At 42.3% G+C, this 26,102-nt stretch overlaps 1 protein-coding gene across 9 annotated transcripts; it reads left to right on the top strand.

Moving 5' to 3' along the window:
* Window positions 1–1,441: 1,441 nt before the first annotated feature.
* On the top strand, window positions 1,442–25,167 carry LOC119460976 (malonyl-CoA decarboxylase, mitochondrial). Of its 9 annotated transcripts, none has more exons than XM_049672708.1 (11): window positions 1,442–1,731; window positions 2,126–2,254; window positions 4,733–4,876; window positions 5,610–5,747; window positions 6,899–7,054; window positions 9,569–9,733; window positions 10,452–10,563; window positions 11,983–12,135; window positions 12,336–12,466; window positions 13,950–14,008; window positions 19,828–19,966. In XM_049672708.1, the coding sequence occupies exons 1-11, from the start codon at window positions 1,729–1,731 to the stop codon at window positions 19,829–19,831; spliced, it is 1,194 nt and encodes a 397-aa protein (XP_049528665.1). In that variant the 5' UTR covers window positions 1,442–1,728; the 3' UTR covers window positions 19,832–19,966. The 9 variants fall into 9 exon arrangements, with proteins under 9 accessions (XP_049528665.1, XP_049528666.1, XP_049528663.1 ...); XM_037722136.2 differs by lacking the exons at window positions 12,336–12,466; window positions 13,950–14,008 and adding exons at window positions 21,729–21,834; window positions 23,118–25,167 and having other exon boundaries at window positions 1,443–1,731; window positions 19,828–20,052; XM_049672703.1 differs by lacking the exons at window positions 12,336–12,466; window positions 13,950–14,008 and adding exons at window positions 21,729–21,834; window positions 23,118–25,167 and having other exon boundaries at window positions 1,460–1,533; window positions 19,828–20,052.
* Window positions 25,168–26,102: the final 935 nt, after the last annotated feature.

Genomic DNA, 26,102 nt, shown 5'->3' with positions numbered 1-26,102 from the left:
GCAGCAAAAATTTGGAGGACGCTTAACCTTTAAGAGTAGAACGCGATAACATTCAAAGATCCCTGACTGTTTGTCAGGCTTCCCGGCAACTGCAGCTTTCTTTTTTCTGCGCCTTTTCTGCGAGCGCCATCTGGATGGTGTTTTTGCGAGGAACGCCGACCGGGGCGTGCCGCTATATGAATGGTAGAATGCTGGAAAAAAGGTTTGGGTTTGAGTTTTCGCTTAACAGAATTGTGTTTTCTCGTATATTCAAGATACAATCCGACGCTATCATACCTGTAGGTTGTGGTTAAGTCGTACTTTACGATTTTTCTGGAGCATTTTACTTTGAGTAATTCGATTAGTTTACCAGCGCCTCAGCGCCACGTGGAGGGACTGCGTGGTCGGGGTGGTCCGGGATGATTTTCTTCGCCGCCGGCGCCGAGACCGACGCCGGATTTTCTGCGACATGGGGTGCTTAACGCTGTCGCGTTAAAATCATGCACCAGCCCTGCACCTTCTGAACCGAACGGCGTGGCTCAGCGGGCGCCATTGCTGCACAGCTGAAACTAATGGCACAGTGCAGCGCCTCGTGAACTGGTTCAGGTGGTGCAGGCGAATCGAACGTACCTATGTGTGTGTATGCATTCCGTGTGCGCGTGTTTGTGTCGCCGTGTGTGTGTGCGTACAGTGATTGCCGAGAAAAATGATTTTCCCGTTTACATGTATTTATATAGAAACTCCTGAATAAATCTTCCTCTTAAACGCCTAATTTTGTGTTAAACACTTTCTTGTAAATATATTACAAGAGAACACTTCTTTTTAGCAAATATAGCAAAATAAGTCTCTCACGAAATTTCGACTTATGGACTTGTCCGGGCAAATTACTCTAGGGCATATGTGGGTGGTTCCGGCAATGAGGTGTGAACCAAAATATGGCACCTGGGGAAATTATGTCCCCACCCCATGGCGTTACCGTATTAAATGCGTAAGCATTTCCATGCCTACGAAACGAGAAAACCCGTACGTCCATCCGTCACCAAAGACGATCGCTTTCAAGATATGGTGCGCAGCAGCGAGCGAATTTACCTTCGTGCTGCATCTCGCTTCAACGCGAACTAAGCGGCGAGAACACATAGCACACGAAGATTTCCGCACTCGGTCCATTCTGTTCTCATCGCAGGTCGCTTTCAAGATAGGGTTTCATAACATTGATAATGACACTCGGCTGCGCGCCGATGAGCAAGTGGCACAATGCTTACGCATACTTAGACAACTCTCAGAACATTTTCTTCTTAATTTTTATAGGTGTTCTGTGCCGCTACCCTAACCTAAAGTCCCTAGATTACCGTGCCCCACTTTACCGTGCCCCACCCTGAAAGCCAGGCTTGGTATCGAGGTTCTAGCCATCCTAGTTTCGTTTTGCCTAGCAGTTTCTATCTAGCCTCAAAAGAAAAGCAATCCAATCCATTGGTAGTCAAGCGATTGCGAAGCGCTGTTTTGCGCAGATATGCGCAGATGCTGAATGTATAATTTTCTGTGTGCCTTCAACTTGTGCGTTTCGCGGTCTTTGTTATTTTGTGTGCTCTGTAATGAACTTTGTCGCCATTGTACTAAGCACAGCTATGGTGCGCACACCATAGCTGGTGCAAGGACTGGCTGTATGCAATGAGCGATTGACGTTGGCGGTTATTGTAATGCCTGCCAGCGATCACTTGTGACCGCCTGTGACCAACGAGCTGTGATATAATGGTTGACAACTCTTTATTCCCCATTTGAATCGATCTTATGACTTCGTGCTTGGTTATGTGCCGGTGTTATTACTTGCTAAGCGACTGGAACGCGAAGATGTTAAAAACAGTACGCCTCGAAAAGCGCGTTTGCAACGAAGCAGTAGTTTTTGCGTCGAAGTAACATGTCGGAGGCCAGAAAATGCGCCCCGTCTCTTACGAAGTTGTCCACTTGTTCGTGATCGAGCCTGATTTTAGGATAGCTGTTCAAGCAGGCGTGCGATTTTTGTAGTAGCTATTTGTATATTTGACACTAGTGTTCTACTTTTGAGTCGTGGAGGAACGAAAGTACTTCTGGCCAACCTTTCGGTGATTCCTCGATAAATTATGCGCGCTCTCTCTCGGTTGCTTTGCAGCTTTCCTCGCTTCTTAGGCGGAGTACGTTCACCAATTTAGCAAAAATGAAGCTGGCGACCGCCACGCTGCCGGATTTGAAAGCACTTGCCGGCGCTATCATCGAACAACACGAGACAACGCAGGGAGAGGTAACACTCATTTCGTTTTCTTGTCATGCTGACAAACCTCGAGGTGACATATCCGTGTCGGGCGCTACCATATGCCACTAATCTCATGGTAGTTGCCTCCCATTGGCTGCCTGATAACACGTGACCAAGCGGCTAGAAGCGCGCTAGAACTTCATGGCAGTTTACGCGGTCTTCTAAAGAAACTAAACCATACGCGTAGTTTATATATCGAGATAAATGTGGGGAATGTTAGCATCGACATGCAGGCAAAGCTGGGTTAAATTAATGGGTTAAAATGAAAATTGCCAAACCCTCGTTGCCCATTTAGAGATGTTATATAAAGCAATTCAAAACTTTTTTCGCTTCCCTGGGAGGACCGTAAACGGACACCATGGCCAATGTTCTGGCTAAGTAAGATTTGTGTCGATAAATTGCTGCCTTTGTAAAAATTTCTTAACATTAAGCCCTCGAAAATGTTTTATGGGGGCAAGATTTCAACAGAACAGTCATATGCTGGCAGCATCTTGAAGTGTCTGATTTAATTACAGGCAACTGAAACACTCATTGCAACTGCTCAAATGAAACAGCTTCGCTGGAAATTGTATTGTGGTTCTGCAAGGTCGTACGAGTCTGCTGTCCTATTTTTGCAAGAGCTAGGGTCCCGCTCGTTAACCGAGCTGTTAGCAGACTGAAAAAAGGCACTTGGAGGGGGGGGGGGGGGGGAGAGGGGAGGGGGTGTGCCTCTTCATTCATTGGCAAGTCCACAGCAATGGCTCGAGAACGCCCGAGAATTCAGCCGCTATCACTCTGAAAGGGCTGCCAAGGGAAACATAAAATATATTTATTCTTAGATCACCGTGATGTTTGTGCACACAAGAAGTGATAAGGTTGTTGCAGCAAACATTTTCAATTGCTGCTATTGCTGTCCAAACCCGCCGTAGTTGCTTAATGGCTATGGTGTTGGGCTGATAAGCACGAGGTCCTTGGATCGAATCCCGGCCACGGCGGCCGCATTTCGATGGGGGCGAAATGCGAAAACACCCATGTACTTAGATTTAGGTACACGTTAAAGAACCCAAGGTGGCCCAAATTATTCTGGAGTGCCCCACTACGGTGTGCCTCATAATCAGATCGTGGTATTGCCACTTAAAACCCCATAATGTAATTTTATTTTGCAGTTGTCCAACTGGCTTCTGTCAAATTCTATGCATTTTCTGTAAGGCAAATTTTCTGGCAGAAAATTTGTTTTCTCAGAACTTTCTAACTGTTCGTATAATTGGTAAAAACCTGCATGGGTGATCATGTGTAAGTACTACACTGTAAGAGGGTTTGTTAATAGCCTAGCTTGGGGCATGCTTGAAATAAATTATAACTAGAATGGCAACAAGACATAGGTCAAAAACTAGAGAAAAGCGCTATTTTTTAAACTGCATTATTACAAATGTTTTACATGAAGATGGCAACAAAGTGCCCACCTGAGAAAGTGAAGAAGGGAAGCATCATGCTGAAGCCTGTGGCTTTCATGTTTGACAAGGGTTCTTGAGCTGACTAAGACAAGTTCCCTTGTCATAATGTCGGCTCCAGCCTAAGGTTTCGCGTACTTGTTCACAGTTGGTTATACCATTCACTCGCCAATTAATTCTCTCCATTGAAAATTTATATTTCACCATGTTTTTTGCATGTTCAGCATCATGAAAAATGTACTGCTGCAGAGCAGATGAAGAATTTTAAGTGTGTTTTGTCAAGTTTACAGAATGTTGACTCTATGCGAGAACTCTCTACATGGATGTCAGATATGAAAACATTAACTATTTCATCTGTAGCATACACTGAAGCATCCATCCAGCCACATGAAATATATGATTGGTGTAAAAAATTTTAAAAACAATCAAATATGTGAACCCACTACATAGTGATATACTAGTACTGAGAGCAAACAACCACACATCTACCCTCGAACTCCTTTTACTAAAACACCTTGCACATATTGTTCAAACTTGCAACACAGGTTCAATCAGAATTGTTTTAAAGTGTTTGAGACACACTTTAAATATAATTATTTTCACCGGTGCTCTTGCTTTTAATGCACTATTTGCTGCGAGCACTAGAGAAATAGAAAAAAAGAGTACGCCTTCACCATTGCTACCAGAATGTAACACATTTAGCATCCCTTCAAACGTGGTAGTGCCTTCACTAAAGTGGTCACATGCAGCAAATACTTTGCACACTTAAGTGAAATGGAGCAACATTGCCTAAGCAGAGTGTTCAGCTTGGTGTTTGTGGGTTCTTTCTTATCACTGCTGGAAAAAACTGGCAAGAAATGCACCATGACTGGAACGGACACCAGTACAGCAGTAGCAAATTATGTTTCCAGTCTATACTAAATTCTCTTCTGTGGCTCAGGTTCTCAGAGAATGTTTCTATGTACACTCAGTTGTTTACTTGTAAAGAACATTGCCTCTTACGCTTGCTTTACATTTCCTTCTCTTTTTCTAACAGAACAAGCTCAAGACATTTTGCAGTGCCTACAGGCAGGGTACTAAAGTGCAGAAGGCTGAATTTTTGCAGTTTCTTGCGAAGGAATTTTACATTGACAGACAACAGTTTGAGGCATCTGCCAGGAGCTACTTAGAGGACACTCAGGTAGTGCCCGTTTCTCTCTGACCGCTCATTACTTTTTATTTTCTTCTTTTTGATAAGGCTCACTTATCTGAGTTGAGGAACTTCAGTACATACGGTAACCCATTCTTTTCTTCTAATAATAATTTTAAAAGAGTTTGCTCTTACTGCTGCTTTGTTGGTACTTTTTCACAGTAAAGTTGCATATCTTCGTCCAAGTCATTTAATAAACCTTTTGGCATGTTTGCCTGCCTGCTCCACTAGAAATGAAAAGAAAGAAAGAAAGAAAACTCTCCTCGCTGCGTATGAAGCAGCCTTCATCAGAGGCATGGGCCGACCTCAATTGCTGCCTGTCTGGATAGTCTGGACAAACCAGGCATGTAACACTTCCAAGGAGTTTACTGAACAATGCAAACCCAAATTTTAATCTTGTCCCAAAATTTATGTGAAAACAAAGCATGAATAGGTGCTAGAACTTATTTTAATGTCAATAGAATAAAGACGCTGCTCACTGTAATGAAGGCTCACATGACTTGAATATTGCCATAATCTGCGACCATTTACAGTGTAGTTTCGTTATAACTTAACTGCATCTGATACAAAAATACTTTCATTACATCTAATATTGGTATTCGTTACAGGCTGGTACTGGCCAGGGACATTTTCGATTTACTTCAGTATATCCAGTAATTCCTTATATTCATGTTCATTACATTGAGGCTCAAAAATATTTCTTATTTTTCCTACCTTATTTTAGAACGAGCCAGCATTTCGATTCAGAGATGAAGAGCGCCTTGGTGCCCTACTCACGCCAAAATATGTGTCGTTCTTTCACATTCTGGGAAGGAGTGAAGGTGGCGTCAAGTTTCTCGTTGACGTGAGGGGTGATTTGCTTGTAAGTATTGTTGCCACCTGGTAAGCATGTTTTTGATGAAAGCCTTTGTTCGAAATAATTGGTTAATGTTTGATGAGAATCTTGTTTGGGCTTGTTGTCGCCTGTATACGTACTCGCGGACAACTTTCTGTGGCCATGAGAGGACGCTACAGAGGCAAATTGCGCGCAAGGAAATGCGCTCTTGGAAGAAGTTCCATATTCCCATCCGTGTTAAATTAAGCTGGGGAAGAGAAAATATAAACAATTTATTTACGACAGCAAAATAAGACCAAACGCACCACGGAGCTTTAAATTTGACTTATTTTTATGCTTTTCTCTTCCATGTTTCAGCAAATGGGAAACCGTGACACGTGGAGGCCGCGCCGCGCTGATTCAGCATCTGGTCCTAGAAACCGAAGTTCTGCCATACGCTGACGAACTACTAACACATGTGCCCCTGTAGCTTTCCTTTCGTTGCCACGGAAAGTTGTCCGAGAGTATAGTAAACTGGTTAGTTAATGTATTGTCATGTGGTGTAGAAACGAGGTGATGACAAAATAGTTACCTGAATGGAAAGAAACCTTTATTGGGGGATCTTGTGCCCACAAAAAGAAAGACTAATTTATTGGTGACGATCATGACGAACACAGTAACTGTCAACGAATCAGAACTGAAGCAGGTTTCATGCAGATGCTACTTATATGCAATGCAAAAATTTCTCAATGACCCGCATATAGCATGGTGAATTTTCTTTAAGAAGCCGAAAGCCTCGAGTTTAAAACACTCTCAGATAGGGCAATAGCAACACATTTTCAAGAACATACTGTTCGCGTCACTCTGCCCAAGTAGAGCAGGAACTTTGTCTTCAAAACTTAACAAACGACAAGAAATTGCTTCAGCGGCAATAACAAAAGGTAAAGCAAATACATCATGTGACAGTATAAAGTAGACTGGTCAGGAAAACAGGAAAATAAAACGGCTAGAAGATGATGCCTGTGAGTGCCATTTCTGTGTGGTTTAAAAATGGCATGCCGCTTGAGTCGACTGGTAAACACAGCTGCATGACAAAATTTGCTCGTGGAATACTGTTGCAAAATTTGTTACATATTTGAAGTGAGTGCTGGTGTGATATCTGCACTGTGTCTATTGATATTTCTCTGTACTCTCTGCAGGATTTAATACTTTTGCTACAAACAGAAAACCCTTGCTTCTACGACGTTCGGCACATGAACATCATTCTTAAGGATCTCTTGGCACTGTGGTTCACAGTGGGCTTCATCAAGTTGGAGCGCATCACGTGGCAGTCCTCCTGTGAAATGCTGCAAAAGGTGACAAACTTAATTAAAATTATTTATTGTTTGTTTTGCATACTGCAGCCCTTCAGTTTAAATAAACATTAAACAAAACAATCCACTTTAAGCTACAGATAAAAAAGAACATTCTAAGCAACTTTTAAAAAATTCTGCACAGGTAATGACTAGATGTTGCCAGGTGTTGATTGGCATAGTTTTATGGTCCGAGGAAAGAAGCTGTACTCTCTCTGCCAATATGAAAGGGAATATCGGATTTGTGTTCAAAGTTTGTCATTTCCCTTGTTTGTGCTTGTAATGAGGAAAAGTTCCATGAGCGAGAGTCTTCAGCAGGAAAGAGATAGAGAAAGACGTTTATTAATGTAAAAAAATATGGACATATATTAAAGGGCAACAGGAGAACAACATAACAAATAGCAGCGAGTGATATTCTGACACATTTGCAAAAATAGCTGTTTGAACTCGGGTGGTGTGTTCCTTTTCATATTGGCAGAGAGTGTCTCGGCCCAAGAATGAAAGACAGATATGCTTCTTTCTTGATTGTTTCTGGTGGGTGACACTTAAGCACGTGTTAAGTAGTTGTTCAGGAAGGCATATCAGGATGAGTTGAAGAGGGAGTGCAGAAATTTCAGAGACTTGATATGGCTTCGTTTAGAAAGAGAAGTCAGACCAAGGTGTGCTCAATGAGGAGATGGTGAAACGTTTCTATCGTAGCATCGGTAGCTGAAGCAAAGAGTCTTTTTGTGGAACGAGTTTAATCAGCATATTTCAGCAATGTGGTACGGATTTCAGACAGTGGCGCTATATTCAAAAATTGGTTTTAAGAGGCTTTTGTATGTTAGGAACTTTGTTTCCTTTGGACGTTAGCTGAGTGGCTCAGATATCTGAGCTTTTTCTGCACTTTGTTACAAGTAAGGTGAATGTGATTACACCAGAACAAGTTAGTCGTAAAACATAGGCAGAGATACTTATATTCTTATACCCAATGCACTGAAGAAGCATTAAATGAATAATTGAATAGTGAAGATTACCTTCTTTGAAAACACGTAGTAACTGTCTTCTATAATTTTATATTCATTTGCCAGTTCCGACACCACCCTCAGGAACTTGAAAAATAACTGCTAAAAGAATGATGATCATCAGGCAACTTGGTTATGCTATAGAGAATGCAGTCATCAGTGTAAAGATAGATGTTTGTGGAAACTTTGTCTGCAAGATGGTTAGTATACTTGAAGAATCGCAAAGGTCCAAGCACCGACTCCTCTGATAAGCCAGATTATACACATGCTTCAAATTAATCGGTAGGGATAAAAAATACGTATTGGTGAAGATTGGAAAGGAAACTACTAATACGGTCAACAAGTGAAGGGTTAAGGTCAAGTTTATATATTATTTTAAAGTGGGTGACTGTATTGAGAGCTTTGGAAAAGTCTACAAATAATGCGTCAAGTGGAAGACTTAAGTCAAGAGCTAGAAAGATGTTGTGAGTGAATTTTTTTTTTTTTTCCAGTTGATTGCATATAGCGGTTGTATACCCATATGATTGCTGGGCGCTCTGCAATGATGCAATTCAGTGCTTGTCTATCCTGTTTGGATGAAATAAAAGCTGCTTAGCTTCAGTGTTCTAACAAGAACTAGCACATTCCGCATGACATGGCCAATGGTATCAAGCAAATGTTGCTGTACTCTGGAAAAACAAAAACCCATCACTAAATGTAAGAAAGGGGAAATAAAGAGAAATGCTAATCAGTCTAGATTGATAAAGTATTCTTTTAAAACTTTATTTAATTTCGCGTTAAGAGGTTGTTTGTTCACTCAGAAGAGAAAATGAAGGCCAAGCTTCCAATTTTTTAATTTTGCACCAGAACCTCTGTGCCAATGCGCCAGTGTGTCATCATAGATTTCAAAGTATTTTTTCATATTTGGGCCATTGACGTTTCAGTAAATATTCTCAAAACACTTAAGTTCAGTCTTTGGCTTCCTTAGAATAAGATGCGTTCCTGCTTTACTGATAAAAAAAAATTACTAGGCCCAAGCAGGGGCCGTCAAAATTCATGTCATTACGGTGAACTGATGCGGGAACTTTCAAGCATCACCACCAGTCTTTTGTTATTGCACATTTTCTACCCTATCAAGCCTCCTCACACTTTAAGAGTGTTTGTTTTTGTATTGTAGAAGTGTGTTGTAGCAAGATAGAAAGTTTTACTAGTTGGAATGGATGCATACTTGTTAATCTTATTGTTATATTGTGAGTCGCAGCTAGGTACTTGCTGATGTGCTCCATGATGTCACTTAATGACGTTTGTGCGCAAGTGGGTGTTTTCTTTTTGTGTTTTGTTCCTAATAAACTTTAGTTGTTAGACAGCCCTCATCCTTTGTCCATCTTCTCCTGTCCTTCTCTTCATGTTGCCATCATTTTCTGTGCTGATTTCGAGTATGTAGAAGGGAGATTTACTAATACAGCTCAACCTTTGTTTTTTTTCTTTTGCATTCCTTGGATTGATTTTTCCTGTTTGTGACTGGAAAGTGCAGATATCAGAATATGAGGCTGTTCATCCAATACGCAACTGGACTGACCTGAAGCGCCGTGTTGGGCCCTACCGCCGCTGCTACGTCTTCACGCACAGTTGCATGCCTGGCGAGCCCATTGTAGTGCTACACACTGCCTTGACCAGCTCCATCTCCTCTTCCATTCAGGTGCATCTTTCTGTTTTGCCAGAGACTGATGGGGACAGAACTTTGCAGACCTGGGTTGTTTCAGTGCAGCCATAATATCATCACTGCTCCATTCGGGTACATCTACCTCTTTGCTAAACACTTTGCTTGGCTGGAGATATGTTTATTGACGACAGAAATTTACAGATCTAAGGTGATACGATACAGTTTCTTCGCTGCTCTTTGACATTAAAAAGCTCCATGAGAGTCACATTAAGCCGCTACTCAACAAGTTGTCCACTTAGCACTAATGTCAGTCCTTTGTCACTTAAATGAAGCTTTTTTGTTGTTGGCAAGCTGAGCTTTGTGTAAGCGGTGGGAAGCTGGTACATTCTAAGAATTGTTGACTGCTTCTTATGCTAATGTTAACTAACTTCTTCACATAACATTAACACAGAATGGGTATTAAGTTTTGACAGTGCTTGTTAGGTCTGGTTAGACAGTGTTGGTTTATTGATGGTTACGTAAATAAAGCTTCATACTCTTTAATTGTCTTTAATTGTCCTTTGTTTTCGTGACAGTGTTTCAGTAGCAAATATGATGAAGCCAATAGCAAGGAAGACTTGAGCGATTGTAGACAGATTCTGTCTTGCTGTGACAGTGGGTCTGCTTCCGTGCATTCTTGGGTGATCACTTGACCTAACTTCATTAAAAGTGATTTGAGTTTAATTGCAGTAAACACTTTTATCATTCAAAACAGAGAATTGTTGGCCACCGGCACAGTCCCGAGGAACCTGAGCCACCTGAGGATTGGGAAGACGAAAAAATCATAAAGTGTGCCATCTTCTACTCGATCTCGTCAACTCAGAAAGGTAAGTGCTCAGACGTTACTTTATGTTAATAAGTACTAACCATAGCAGTTGTCCCTTGCTATAAAAAAAATGGTTATCAGACCTTATTTTTACTTGAAAGACACAGGTAATATTTTGATATCTGGCATGACTGTATTCATCGTTGAATCTATGTCTGTGTGACTAGCAACTTTCAGCTGTGGGCCAACTCATGCTGTTTTCCCGCTGAGAAAACTTGAATCAAGATTCTTAGATCTTGAAAAAATAATGTTTGCCCTTAGAATACACAACTGTTGTTATAACCATTTTTTTTATATACTTGTGTTTTATAGACTGTTCTTCAGCGTTTGTTTGTTCAAAATGTTTGCATATTCTTTTGTGCATAAGTAGACCAGACATTCAGCTTCCTTTCAACATTCTGTAAATGTTTTGTGCCTGAGACACTGTACTGAGTGATGTCTTCTTGAGTGTTGCATGCATTGATTCTGTGATGCACATCATGGGCTGATGAGCAAAACTGGGACGGGACATGAAAGGAGGGAAAAAACAACACAGACAAGTGCAACATTAGCTTCCAAACAAGCAGGAGTTTAACCTTTAAATCAATCAAACACATTCATCTCACTTTTCCTCTGTTGTTTCTCAACCCATCTGTGCCGAAACCTTTTCTATGGACATCATGTGTCAATTAGCCTAGTGTCACATACAGTTAAGTTGTTATGCTGAACAGTTTGGGGACCTCTTTAGTTTATTGCAGATTTAGTGCAAGATTCGTGAAAAAGTGGGGCAGGGCAAGTCATTTAATGCATAGAGTGGATAATCAGGCCTCTATTACAATAACAGAGGGGTTGCCAAGGGAAGGGAATAGCAGTAGGAGATTAGATGATGTGATGAAACTAGGAAATTTACTGGCATGGGATGGAGACAGCCCACACGAAATAAGAGTAACTGGTGATTGCTGAGCGGCTGTACAGGGATGCACAGATGATGACTATAATGGTATTCATATTTAGTGAACTTCCTATTAAGCTGGCATTCTGATAAGGTGAACAGGTTTTGAAAACTCCTTTCACGTTCATCTTAAACATTGATAAAATGGCCTACTGTGTGTTGTGCAAGCTTGTGGCCTATGCTACTCTTATTATGCAAACATTTCTGTGCATACCTTTAAGGGCATTGCTCGCATGGGCAACATTTTATTCAACAGGTGTAAGTTAAAACCCAGATCTCAGTCGATGCCAGAGTACTTGACCGTTTTGCGCAATGCCCTCTAGCACGTGATAAATGTGACGGGCTCGTTAAACTAGCTATAACCACATCCCCATTATCCCCTTCCTCCCAGTAGGCCTTCAGCCAACTTTTCCAATGGACATTAAAGTCATTCAATTCGGCAGGTCAACCTCCACATCAATTCATATGTATTTTTCTTGCTGTGCCCAGGTCTGCAAGGTATCGAGCTTGGGAAGTATCTCATCCATAGTGTAGTGAAGAAGGTCAAGGCCGAGTTTCCCAATGTGAATGAGTTCTCATCTCTCTCACCGATCCCTGGCTTTAAGGAGTGGATCATGTCAGAAATTAACAAGATTCTCAGAGGTACTCTACAAGCCTTTACAAGTTTTTTTCTTCCTCCTATTGGTGTTCTCAATAATGTAGACTAGCAGCTCTTATGTGTTTCTAGTAATAATTCTGCCGTAGTTATTGTTTGTGAATGCTAGTGCCAATGCTTTGCAACTGTGATGCACTGTTGTGACTCTCCTGACCCTTTCTTCTTTTTTATATCTTTCCTGGACCAGCCGCGATGGCTCAGTGGCTATGGTGTTCTGTTGCTAAGCATAAGATTGCTGGTTTGATTTGCAGCCACTGTGGCTACACTTCGATGGAAGCAGAAAGCAAACATGCTCGTGTACTGAAGTTTAGAAGCAAGGTAAAGAACTCAATGTGGTCAAATTAATCTTGAGACCCCTCCCCACTACAGCGTCACACATAGCCCTTGCATGGTTTTATGACGCTTAGTGCCATATTTTGAATTTTGAATTCTAACTTTCCTTGATTTTTGCTGCATGGGTGCTCTCTGTCTACTCTTTCCTTTCGCTATTTTCTTTTTATATTTCTGAATTTTTGTGCTACAAAAATCATGTCTTACATTGGTATACTTTTGGTGTGCATATTGTGTACATAAATTTACAGGCAAATTAAAGAGCCCCACATGGTGAATAGTATTAATTCAGACATCTCAACTAAGGCATCCCTTTTTAGCTTGAGTGTAGCTTTTGGGCATTAGACTCCATTTGAACATTAGACCTTTGGGCATTGGACCAAATAATCATTCGTTCACACAATACTTCATGAAACGAGGGTACGCATCTGTAATTGTAGCAGTCAGGTGACCACAACACTGTTTACGTTGGAAATTAATGTTAACCAACTCTCACTAACCGTGGTGACTCTGTGGCTATGGTAAAGGTGGCAGGTTCTACTTCCGGCTGCAGCAATTGCATTTTGATTGAGGCATGTTTATTTATATTCAGGTGCATATTAAAGAACCCCAGGTAATTAAGATTAATGTGGAGTCCTCCACTACGGTGTCCTTCATTACCCACTGAGCAGTTTTGGGACGCTAAACCTCACAATTTTATTAAAGCAAAGCTTTCTTTGCCTGCCATTCCATGGTTTTTTTCTGGGTAGGTCGGTCGGTCGATCAGGTTCTTGCCGAGTAGACTCGCACTCGCAAAATATGGACCGCTTCCGGTGACAGGATTCAAACATCGGCCCCCAGCGCAGTAACCCGATGCTCTAACCATTAAGCCGCAACCACACATTTATTTATAAGCGTATATAAGATTTGTTACATAGCTACACACTGTGACAAATGTGACACTAAAGATGCAGGAATGAAATGGCAAATTAGTAGCATTTCATTAACTGCTTCACGAAAGCTTTGTTGCGAACGATGACAGGCCGACACGTTCGTCGCTAACATTTCCTTTATTACCGCACTCCGCGGCTCTTCCCTCACGCAGTCCACATGCTGTCCATCCGCGCACACCACACGCAATATACACACTGCGCCGTCCACGTCTTCCTTCCTCTCTCATCACCGCACTTGCGCCACCTGGTCCTTCCCCTGGCAACTACAGCCAACCGAGCACGCGCGTGGCCTCCGAGAACCGCGCCTTGTCTTGCCTCATTTGGAGCTCTCAGTCCACTTGCACTGCCACTGTCTCCTCACAGCTTCACTTCACATAGATCACAACATGCGCGTTGGACCTGCATAATTTTTTTTAACCAACTTTCTGTGCCTTCAGTCCTGTTAGAGATTTTCGATAATGAAGGTAGAGTTCAAATGGTAGCTTGCATGTCATATGTCTGTTTCAAGTACACAGGGCCTCATATTATTTCTTTCTTAGAGAGGGAATGTTCATTTTCCCATAAGGGCAAGAAAAGAGGAGCAGCCTTCAGATGGCACGTGAGTTATGAATGAAGAACAGCATCCTTAGTCGTAGTGAGAGAATTAAGCAAAAGCATTTGTTTCAAGTGAACGTAACTCAGCAAGTTGGCTGTTTACTGTTCTTTAGTGTGAAACAATGCAGAGAGGTATGACACACATTAGCACTTTTTCTTTTTTCTTTTATTACCCCCGAAGGCTCATGGGACAATACATGCGGATGGGGGGAATATTTTGGCGCGATGAATGAGGGCCATAATATACATCAGTGTGACAAAGCTTACAAGAAGTGTTGTGCGGTTTGAAACTTAACACAAAGCAAAGCACAATATAAGAGTACACTTCGTCATTTACATTGTTAGAAAAAAAGAATAGAAAACAGTGAAACCTGGTTTATACATACCTGGTTGGAACACAGCATAACTACACACTAAATGGTAGTACGCACTTACCACCATGTACAAATTTGCATCTCCTGACGTGCGCCGTCATTGCCTGCGAAGAAATAAATGTGATGCTGCAGCAAATATTGGCCAAAATATGTACTACGAGGTTTTTCCTTTCTTTTCCAAAGCCCTGAAAAAATTCTGGCTGTCTTGGCACAACCATGTGATAGTGCAGAGCACGGTGGAATAATGTGAAAGGTTGATGACCTGGCCTCCAAGCGAGAGAGAGGACTTGCTAATTCTGTGTGCTTTCTGGGGCCATTCGTCAGGGCCTCGCCGTCTTGACGTACGTGCATTAGGAAAGCATGGCAAAGTGTAATAAGTAATAAACGCGTTCTGAAGATTATTTTTGTGCATTTTCTTCCTTTTCAAGTGCCATTTATGGACTGTTCATGCTAAGGAAAATGTTGAAGCGCATGTAGATGCACATAAATTGGCATTAAAGAAACATATAAGTATCCAGGTGGCTGCTCCACTTTGTAGTTTGTAATACATTATACTTCGAATTACCCCCTTGTGTAATAACCACGACCAAGAAATGAAGCTAGAAACACAAGTTCATAACAGCCGAACACCTATGCTAGACCCTTAGTCCCATGACTGCGCCAGGGAATTGCAAAAAGACGCATTCTTAGTTTCTTACACATAGCATAACACGCATTTGCCCTACGTATGCTCATTCTGGTGCGATTTTGTGCTGCTGCAAAACAAAGCAAAGCACGCTTTGTGCAATTGTATATGCAGAGATTTATTTTCTTGTGAGGGATTGTAACAGCCAAATCCATGGCATTTTCACTACAGTATAGACCGCTTATAACGTAAGTCGCCGGAGTCGCGAATATCGGCACTATAAGCGGTACCGCACTATAACCAAAACAACGGTTTTCAAGCCTTGCATGTATGCAAAACATGTAGACCAAGCATGTAGACACGCTTTGTACTATCGCGCGCACATTGCAATTAAGTTTTCGCCAATGAGCTGGCAAAAACGTAATCGCTATGTAGCCGGTTCTCTTCAAGCTCGACAGCTTTGCACCGAGTCAAAACGAAAGAACTGTTTGCCGCAACCGCTGTGGAAAAAACCGTGACCGCTATTGACGCGATTATGAACGGCGACTTTGCGCTGCTGAAGGCACGCGCCCGACACACGCACCGAGTCTGGACGAATTAACTACCATTCGCTGCAACAACTGGCAGTCGAAACCGCGGTCACTATCTATGCGATCATTGATGGCGACTACGCAGTTTTTTACGCACGCGGCCGACGCGCGTACCGAGTAAAAACGAAACTACTGTTCGCCGCAATCGCTGCGGAGAAAACGGCGGCCGCTATCGACGCGATCGTGGATGACGCGGCCAGCGCGGTGTTATGCGCAGCGGTAAACGCAAGACTACAGCCTTTAAAGACACAAATAGGCTCAAAGCGTCCAGGCGTTGCTGACATTCACGTACGATTTCAACTGATGGCTGTGGCGATGCGGACTCCGCCGCTTCGTTTCGGTTGGACGCTAGCGCCGTTCTTGCTCTTTTGCGTCGCACATTTGCGGAGCTCCTTACTCACCGAGCTCCGAAAGTAGTCCGAAATAACCGATGTGCGGCCAAACCAGTTCGAATTAACGAGAGTTTGATTGCATTGAATGATGCATACGCCGGCCGGGGACTAGAGGACAAGTCTTCCGAATTAACGAGGGTCGAATTAACGAGGTTTTACTGTAGCTCCAAACTAAATTTGCGGTACACTGCTTAAATTGACAGCGTCGCTCGCGCGATATCTGCACTTCACGACGCGCATCGCGATGGGTGCACAGAAACTGAAGCCGCATTCAGTGCAAAATGCACCGCTGATAAGCAGCCGAGCAAAAGGTTTCTTCGTCGCCTAGACAACCTACGCATGCATTTTTTTTTTTTTTTTTCGTTAGTTTGCTCCGCATCTCATGCTCCTCCTCCGCATCGCCCGCGTTGATCTCCTCTCCCATCGGTGGGCGCACCTTGTTGAGAAGCGTTCTCGCTGCCGCCGTTGTCGGCGAGATTTTCCCACGGAAGCTGCATTATAACCGGTATTTCGTCTCACGCGGCTGCACTGTAAGCGGTATGCGTATATACATGGAGTTCTATGGGAGGGTAAACGGGAGTCGTGAAAGGCCGCGTTGTAGCCAGTTCTGCACTATAAACGGTTACGTTATAAGTGGTCTATACTGTATATGCATTCAATAGTGGTGGCTCCTGCCGCTTAAATACCTCAAGGAAGCCTGGTTGGCATTTGTGAGTTTTCAGTATTATACCTGTAGTCTATTCCTCACTGTTGCCTAGATTTAAACACCTGTTGGGAAACCCGCATTTGCTGTTGTACGAGGCATTAGCTCAAAATTTAGTTATGAATAATTAAGTGTCCCTCATCAACCAGGGTGTGCATTTTCATTTTCACTAGCCACCTTCCCGTCCAACGTTTTTAATCATGCATGGTTACTTACGCAGTTTCTAGGAGGGGAGCCTGTCATTGCAAAGTTGTGCACACATAGCAATGATATCTTCCTTGTCCTTGTCTTCCTTATCTTCCTTATCCCTGTCTTATCCATGTCAAAGAGTGTACTCACGATAATGGAAGTAGAATGAGTATTGTTCAAATTCAACTTATGGAATTCGATGCAACGACCTAGAACCACTCTATCGCATGATTGTTTGACCTACGAGAGTACAGGCGTTTACTGAGCAGAGGTAAAATGAGTGTTTGCAGATGCACCCAAGCACGTAGGCACTACAGAGAGCTGCCAAATATGTACAAGAACATTTTATTGGTGCTGTAAAAATAGGCAAATATCTTTACGCATTGTAACAGTAATATAGTAGTTTGTGCTGTGCTGTTCATTCATTGCTCACAACAGTGCTTGAAATGTTTTTCGCAGATGTCGGCTCAGGGAATCGATCCTTCCTCGGGATTGTACGCACTGTTCAGACAATATCACTTTTCGGCACAATAAATAGCAAGAACTTTTCCTTGTACGACTTGTACCCCGTATTACAAGGCGGGACAAATCATTCACCAGGACAATGTCATTTGCGAACCGAAGGTTGTTGAGATATTTGCCATTGATCCTTACTCCTAAGTCTTCCCAGTCTAATAGCTTGAATACTTCTAAGGATGCAGTGAAGAGCATCGAAGAGATTGTGTCTCCTTGCCTGACCCCTCGATAGGTAACTTTCTACTTTTCCTGTGGAAAAACAAGGTAGCTGTGGAATCTTTGTAGATATTTGCCAAGATATTCACGTATGCCTCCTACACTCCGTGTTTACGCAATGCCTCTATGACTGCTGGTATATCTACTGCATCGAATGCCTTTTCATACATACATGACAATAAGCTTAATGCCGCTGTAACAGTCATCAATCTAACCCGCGTGCGTTATCTTGGTACCGATCACTGATGAGCCACCCTTAGTAACATGGCAAGCATTCCGCGACGGCTTGCGACCGATACCACATCAGTCAGCAGCTAATTTTTGTCACAGCCATACTGCCTAGGCCATTAGGCCTCAATGGCACTGCTTCATTGAGCGTCGGCGACTAAGGTTACTGTTTGGTGCTGAGTTGACGCATATCTATTCGCAGCAGTCATGCGATACTCAGAGAGCCGACAAATCACCTCACAAATGAAAGTGAGTGTACAGCATGGCAACAAAGTTGCTCACGGCCTCCATGTTTGCTACGCACCATATGGCAGCCTCTCATTCTCATGCCATCTGTAAATGCGTATCAGTCTCTTTTTGTAGCTACGAGCAATCCCCTCGCAAGACTAGCTTTAGATTTACACAGGTTGCACGAAACTGCCATGTGACTAGTGCGCTGACCGTCAGCGCAGACGGCGGATGGACATGGAGGGAAGGGAGTGCCTCGTGCGAACTTGCTGTGGCATTCCTGATTTCAGAACCTTTGACAGGTGGCTAATGATACCTAACCCGACCATGAAAAGGTCTCTCCTTTCTATCGTCGACGCGACCGCGAATCAAGCCACGCAGCGCCAATGATGGCTAAACGTGTAGCGGTGATCAAGTCACATGGCGCACGGTCCATACTTTTGCCTGTCTTGCAAATTGACCTTACGATAACGCACCTGCCGCAAAGACAGGAAAGTCCTTCTGTATTTTGAAAGAAAACTGGAAAGCGATACTAACGTCACTAATTCTTTAGCTTCAGAGAGAAAAAAGCACTTGATTCTATTTGACAGACATTTTATTGATAAAAAAATATTTATGGACTTTCATATACTAGAACTGAGCTGTAAATGAGCACTGGCACACTAATTTGGAGTTCCCTTTTTAAGAGTAGATCGTGCTGTATATCTTAAAGGGGCCCTGAACCACCCCTCGGACTTGGTGAAATAACACAGTCCGCGGGTAGCATATACTACTGTGCACATCTCAGCCAAGTTTTGCTGTTGTTCCCGGTGCGTGGAGCTAGCAAGCGGAGCGCGAAGTCACCTTTCTCTCAAACTCTATCTTTTCAACAGAAGCAATGTTCCTCACTTTTTTCTGGCTGCTTTATTTCATAATAAAGCAGATTCCCATACATGGCTGCTATTGATAGCTGCAGTCGGTATGTAACGTAGATACCGCGGCCGCCGCGGGGTGCCACCCCGAGTCCACTGACTAAGCGCACTGCGGCTCGCTGAGGACAGCCGCGTTTGGCTTACGTTTGGCGTGTTGTAGGTGCCAAATTGGTAGTCGTGGCATCTACGTTAACATCCAAAATGAAATTTGAACTGCGCGCCACGGTAATATTTAGAAGGCGGAGCATTGTTGCCACGCCCCACTCCGCCATTGCCTTCGCAATACAAGGCATTGAAGAAGGAACGGGAGCACAGCAGAGGCCGTGTTTGATTGCCAATAACTCCACTTCTGCTTAACGCATTGAAGTACTTTTTGCAGCAATGCATTTCTGAAATAGCCTATTTTCACTTCAAATCCCTTTCTCCACTTCGATAAAAAGTGATTCAGAGCTCCTTTCATTTCTATGTACCAAAGTTACTAATAGCTTGCTACACTTGTTATGCAATGCCAGGATGCTGCCAAGCATGTGTTTTCTTGCCCAAAATTAGTAAACATTAAATTTTATTGAATGTTTTACGATATTCGATTCGATATTTGTTTTTCTTTTCTTGATTCAATTCAATACTCGATTCGAAATCTACTATATTCAGTACTCACACACCCCTACTTATTTCATGTGTGTCACCTTTTTATTATTATTATATTTTTTACATACATCAACAAAAGTTGGCTGAATTCATGCCATGTCTTTCTATATCTTCTCTGTTGTTTCACGCTAGAAGAACAGTGGAACTAGGAGAACTTATGTGTTGTGTGGAAGCGAATGGCTGTGACCATGCTTCAATCGCAGGTAACGCCGAGGCAAGCAAGCTCTTCAATCGTCAACAGCTGGAGGCCGCTGTGCAGCCATACAGCGAAAATAGGCGTCCACTGGATGCGCTTCTGATGTTGTTGCGCAACAACGGCTGGTTCCACATTCCCGAACTGGTCGCCCAGCTTCAGGAGCCTCTGATGCACCTTTGTGCAATATATCTCTACCACGAGAAGCGGCGCGGTTATGCTCTCAACAACGTTGGTAGGTTGGAGTTGTGCACTTTGTTACGCAAAGCTCTTTACAATTTAATCCACGTTGTAGATGTGATATGCGAAATGATCTTGTTCCAGAAATTTCTAAATGGACAATATTTTGCTTTAAAAATATATTTTTAAACCTATACATAACGTGACAAGTTGTGCAGAAGTGATACCCTAACAGCTTGGTGTAGTTAAACCTAAGATTTGCTATAATTAAGTTAAATGACTGCTTTACAGCTGCCAACCGATAATTCGGACTCCGCGGGGACCTCCAAAATGTCAGAATAATCGGGAATCCAAAATACCAGGTTGGGTTTAGCATAAGTGATTTTATTCCACAATTTACCAATAAAAGTGTGCTGTATTCTTGAATCATCACTTTTGGAGATACTTTCAATTTCGCATGACTATAGATGTCTAAGAGCGACTGTATTCTTGGTACAGTGCCAAGCACACTATCTTTCACATGACTAGTGCAAGACAAATCGGCATCCGTGAGCAATGTCATTCTTGGCACAGTGCCAAGTACACATCTTATCACTGCACGGAAATGCTGCTGCCCCTCGCTAGTCACTCGAAATGCTGCAAAAATGTATCTTTCGAATGTGATCGAATACGGCCCAGGTTTGTCAATGCGTGTTGCTGCACACACATATGCTTGCCCTTGGCCTAGACATTCCTTTGCCATGATTTTCTAGCAATGCCTTTTAATGCTATTTCTTTCCATGCTTTTCGCACTTTGTCAGTAGTCAGAGCGACACTCCACACGTGTGGAGCATTGCTCATTTTAATCTACTGCTCATGGCATCAGCCGGCTATGAAGAGTAGAAGATAAGAGTGGCAGAAAATCTAGTAGAAGGTGTCACTACAACATCGCAGCCCGTATCTCGACCGTTGTCATGCTGCCACTACAGATAGAAGTGTAGTCAATACATGGACTGAATTCTCATCGGCGATTACTAGATCGGTTAGGCTTTGCTAGTTTTGGTTTCGTTGAGTGCCGGCGACATGACCAACGGCCTTACTGGCGACGTCTCAAAACAAAAATATCACTAATTCTGTTTGACTCGGTGGCCACATTAGCACGCAGTTGTGCAGTCGGAGTCCGAATTATCGGACAACGTGCTGTAAGGTGTCCGAAATTTCGGTCGTCCTTATACATTTGGCTCCAGTGGTGATGCCGTGGGGCTGTCCGAATAATCAAGAATCTCCGAATTATCGGTGTCCGAATAATCGGTTGTTCACGGGATTTCTTTTCTCCAAGCTTTGGTGGCATAGGTTATCGTTGGCAAAGTACGATATGTAGCAATTGTATTTATAAATTTTGTTCTTTTCAAGGATATCAGTAAGCTACGATTCATAGCTTGGGAAGCACTGCAAAACAAGCTGCAACCAGTTCTTACTCTCGTGCACATTTCTTTCTCACAGCCAGGGCTTACCATAACTACTTGATCTCAATAAATGTAATCTTGCACTGCTCCTTTGAGGCTGACCACCAGCCATAGACTAGAAATAGATTAAGTAGTTTTTGTGCATTAATGATTCTTTCAGCAGCTGGCATGTTTTTCGTATAGTACACTTACGCCCCTTCTCCTCTCCACCATGCTTTTTACGCAAATCTGTAACCAGCACATCAAAAAGCTCAAGTGTTGTGCATTTTCTTGCTATTCTTTCCAGCCAACTTTCACCTGAAAAATGGTGCTGTGATCTGGAGGCTAAACTGGCTGGGCGACGTTTCTCCCCGTGGGCTCTCATCATCTTGCTCCATTATGGTGAATTACAGGTGAATGACACCCCAGGCTAAACTTACATTTAAAAGGCCAAAATGGGTCAAAGATAAGTCAAGTGGAAACAGTGCTGTGGTCTGGCTACACTTTCGTAAGAATACGCAGTCATTCCGGTACTTCTGTAATGCCTGAACTCTACTTAATTCTTAGCGGAAGCTTGCGTGCCAAGCTGCACCTATTAATTTCCTATGTATGCGTTGGTGGTGCTGTTGTCATTCCATTCACCGAATGTCTGGGTAATGCAAGTTTTGGCTTTTCCAAGTCAAACAGGCACTTTGGGTGATTATTGCTGATTTCAGGGACACACTGCTTCAAGATCACACCATACGGTAGCAGTGTAGCAGTAATGTGAGGGTGCTCTATTCAAGATTAGTTTTTCTCGATCTGAGTTTCGTGTTACGTAATGTCCAGTATGATGTCCCACTATAGCAGCAGTCGTATGTCAACATCAAAGCATCTTCACTTATAATCTTTCCGTTATATCCACCGAGCACCACCAACTCCGTTATAGTCGTTGTGGTGCTCTGTGGGTGAACATGAGATCACGAGTTTGATTGACATTTGCGACTGCCACATACTGATGAGGCTGGAATGCCAAGATGCTCGTGCACAGTGCTTTTGGTGCATGATAAAGGACTCAAGTAGTCAAAGTTAAACCGAAGCCCTCCACTACAACATCTCTCATAGCACCTGTGCTGCTTTGGGATGTTAAATCTAATCAGTTGATGAATTGTTCAATTCGTGTGATGTTTGCTAGGCGTGAAAGTAATGGTGACAGGAAGTGTTACTTGCGCACAGGTTTCTGCTGGTTCAGCCAACTAGTACCCTGTGAAAGTTATGTTCCCAAAAGAGCTTGGAACAAGAATACAGCCTAGAGGAACAATGTGAACCACTTATTTCCCTTTCAACATTTGCCTGTGCATGTAACACCAGTCCGATGCATTCACAAATGTGAATTTTGTGGCTGTGGTACTTTTATTTATTCCAAGATGCCCCACTACAGTATCCATTAATCACATGCAGAAGGTGTCTTGCTACAGCTTTGTTTCTTGTTACAATTATTTCATTCTGGCCTGCCTGTAAATGCCACACAATATAAAAGTTAGGTAAGCACTCATCATTGGAATTATGCAGACCGTAAATGTTCCCCTAACAGTGCAATCTTCTATTGTTGTGTTACTGCAAGGAAGGTTTCTTCTTCCTTTGTTTATTTATTTTTCAAGATTATTCAACTAGTCTTGCATTTTGACTGACTGAGCATTCTGTGCTGTGCCCTTAGGTATTACTTAGAGGACATGGAAGACTACAGACATGCCTATGTGGAGAATGGAACCATCACAACTTCTGACATGTTCATGCAACATCTGAAGCCTCTTCACTCCTTGCTGTGAAGTTGTTTAGTATCTGTGTCTGGTGAAAATGACACTTGAGTGGTATTGCCTCCATTATGGCAGCTCTCACCAATTGACTTTTGTGAGTTCGGTATGCTTGTTATATAGCGACGACTTTGTTGGAGTGTCAAGAGCAGTGGAATTGCTACAATATGATTGTTTTTGCTGGCAAAGGTTGATGGTAGAGGATGACATCAGAATTGAATGGCCAATGAGAACATTAGTGAGTTTATTTTCACTAATCAAATTTTAATTGTTTATGGTTCAGAAAGGCACACATACAAAACAAGTACACAAGAATGAGAAGGACAGCACAAACACTGTGCTCTCTAAGCTAACCTTTCTGTGCCATAAATCCTTACCAAGTTGCTCTGGTTTCAACCAATTTATTAATTTTGTTCTGCTTATTTCAGTTGCGAAATTCAAGCCTGTCATTGCTCAAGCCAGACACATACAGGTCCTGAGACTAGCACCAATTTCAAGACAGCCATCCAAAAACTTGCAGCGAAATGCATTGGTGTTGTACTTTATATTTTCTCACAAAGCCTTTCTTGTGCAGTGTGAAACAAAGCTGCGTGGCGCACCACTGCCTTTCGTCGCCAATTTTGTGGACGAATGTCCCGAAACTGTGCTATCATCAGAATTCCTGCTAACTGTACATGTCTTGACACTCTTCATCACTGACTGGCTTTAATTCCACATTTACAATATGCATGCTGATGTTACTGATTAGAAATAGTTAGTGGAAGTATTTAAATAAGGAGCGTACTGGAAGTTATCACAAAATTTTAGGTGTCTACTGCTGCTGTGAATTTAGGCCAGTAAAAATTATCATTTTATGTCAGGGGTCTTAAACTCAAGACAGTCTTCACTGAACCACCTCATACTTCACTGGCAGCTGTTCTTGAGCATACCACCTGGCTCTAGCAAAACCTTGCAATTCTCATTCCTATAGTTCAAGAGGCACAAAAGGAAAGCATTAAGTTGGGTTGATCAATTATAATTCTAAAATCGCAGACAGGTGGCTTTTACTGATACTGCTTGCTGCAGAATGGAGATTGGGAATGCCAGAAAATGACAAAGTGAAATACAGTGGTATTGCCTGCACTACGTAGTGATGGAAGCTTTCAACAAGTGCTATAGTAAAATTTTTCACCAAGGCTGAGGTAATTTGATGACGGTAGTTTGTGAGCTACTGCTTTTCTTCTTTCGAATTCCTGGAGCAGCTCGTTACGTGTTAACAAATTGTAGGAGCACCTGGTCGATTTTAGACAAGCATTGTTTATATATATATATGAAGAAAGAGATAACTATTTTAACATAAGACATAGGCAAGAACTCAGCATGACAACTTTGTACAACTTTTCTTTTTTTTTTTTTTTATTGCACGAAAGCAACATCTTTGACGTCACATAACAACATCATCACCATTGCAGTTTGGGCCTTAAATGTAATAATGGAAGGTCATCCCTGCTTTGCCCCTCTAATGAGTCATATTTTGTCACTGAACCAGGGCAGGCACAAAGCTAAAGAAAAATGAAATATAAAAGTAATCTATCAGCCTGGCCTAATTTAGCACTTCCGATTTTGTGTTCTTTTAAACTGTTATAGCCCAGTGGTTGTGCAATAGCTGACTGTAGCCAAGTTAGCATCAGTCATTATGGTGTTTTCACTTAGGAAGTATTCTTTTAACACAACTTTTTCAGATGTGAGCAAAACTCACCTGTTCATAAGAAACAAGCCAGGCAACGATTTATGCTTGACCATGTCAAAAGCAATGTTCATTATGTTACGAGGTTAAAAAAAGAAAGTCCTCTGTGTATAAATGATGTCGTTTTTGTTTCCTCACTGCTGTGCCTGCAGCATATTCAGCAGCACAAGCATAAAGATTTGTTGTTTACCGATTTTTCACGTGTAAATAAAAAAATTACGTAGCTAGAGTGTGTGTGTGTGTTCTAGTCTAAGAAGCTTTTTTTTTTTTTCTACCGCATTTGACAGGCACAAATTTTGGCGTTGCAGGGGCAGCATCTGCGCCAATGTTGACGACCAGCCCAGTGTCTGTAGACTTATGCAAATACAATAGCAGTCTTTTACACGAGCACAAAGGTGCTCGTGTAAAAGATGCTTGAAGGGACACTAAAGAGGAACAGTAAATCAGTTTCAATTGACAAGTTATTCTTGGAGAACTCCATTTTCGTTGATTTCGCCATAATCAGTTCATTATTAGAAGAGAAAACTAAGGTTAATGTACCAGTTTTAGAATTACAATGTCGTACAAGCCCTGCTACCCCAGGGTTTGTACGACAGTGTGACGACATTGATTTCAAACTACTTTTTCGCTTTTGGCCTCAGTAAAACTTCTTAAAACTTGTTAAATTCAATCTTTGGCTTTCCTAAAATACAATGTAGTGCATCTTTGCCAATGAAGAATTGACTAGGCCCAAGTAGACCTCATCAAAATCAATGACATCACAGCAAGCTGGTGCGGGAACTTCGAGGAAGCTTTGCCACCAGTCTTTTATTCTTACGTATTTTCTGGCTTACCAAGTGTTTTCTCAAGGTAAGAGGGGCTTTATTGGTATTGTAGGAAAATAACTTCCTAACACGGCTCAAATAATTTTTCTCTTTAGTGTCCCTTTAAAGGACTGACTGACTGACGGGCTAGTTTGTTTATTATCACAGAAAAAACAGCACTTCAAGACGGGACACAGAGGAAGAACCACACACACACACTAAGCTGAACTAACAACTGCATGTTTATTATCTTACTGAGCCTTTTATACAGAGCACTAAGGCAGTACAAACAAGACCATGAAAAGAAAACAAGAAAAAATGGTCTTGTTGGTACTGCCTTAGTGCTCTGTTTAAAAGGC

Source organism: Dermacentor silvarum, chromosome 8 (genome assembly GCF_013339745.2).
Source record: "Dermacentor silvarum isolate Dsil-2018 chromosome 8, BIME_Dsil_1.4, whole genome shotgun sequence".
NCBI classification, from domain to species: Eukaryota; Metazoa; Arthropoda; class Arachnida; order Ixodida; family Ixodidae; genus Dermacentor; species Dermacentor silvarum.
Note: the sequence above shows the minus strand (reverse complement) of the source record. Positions and strands in the feature narration are given on the sequence as shown.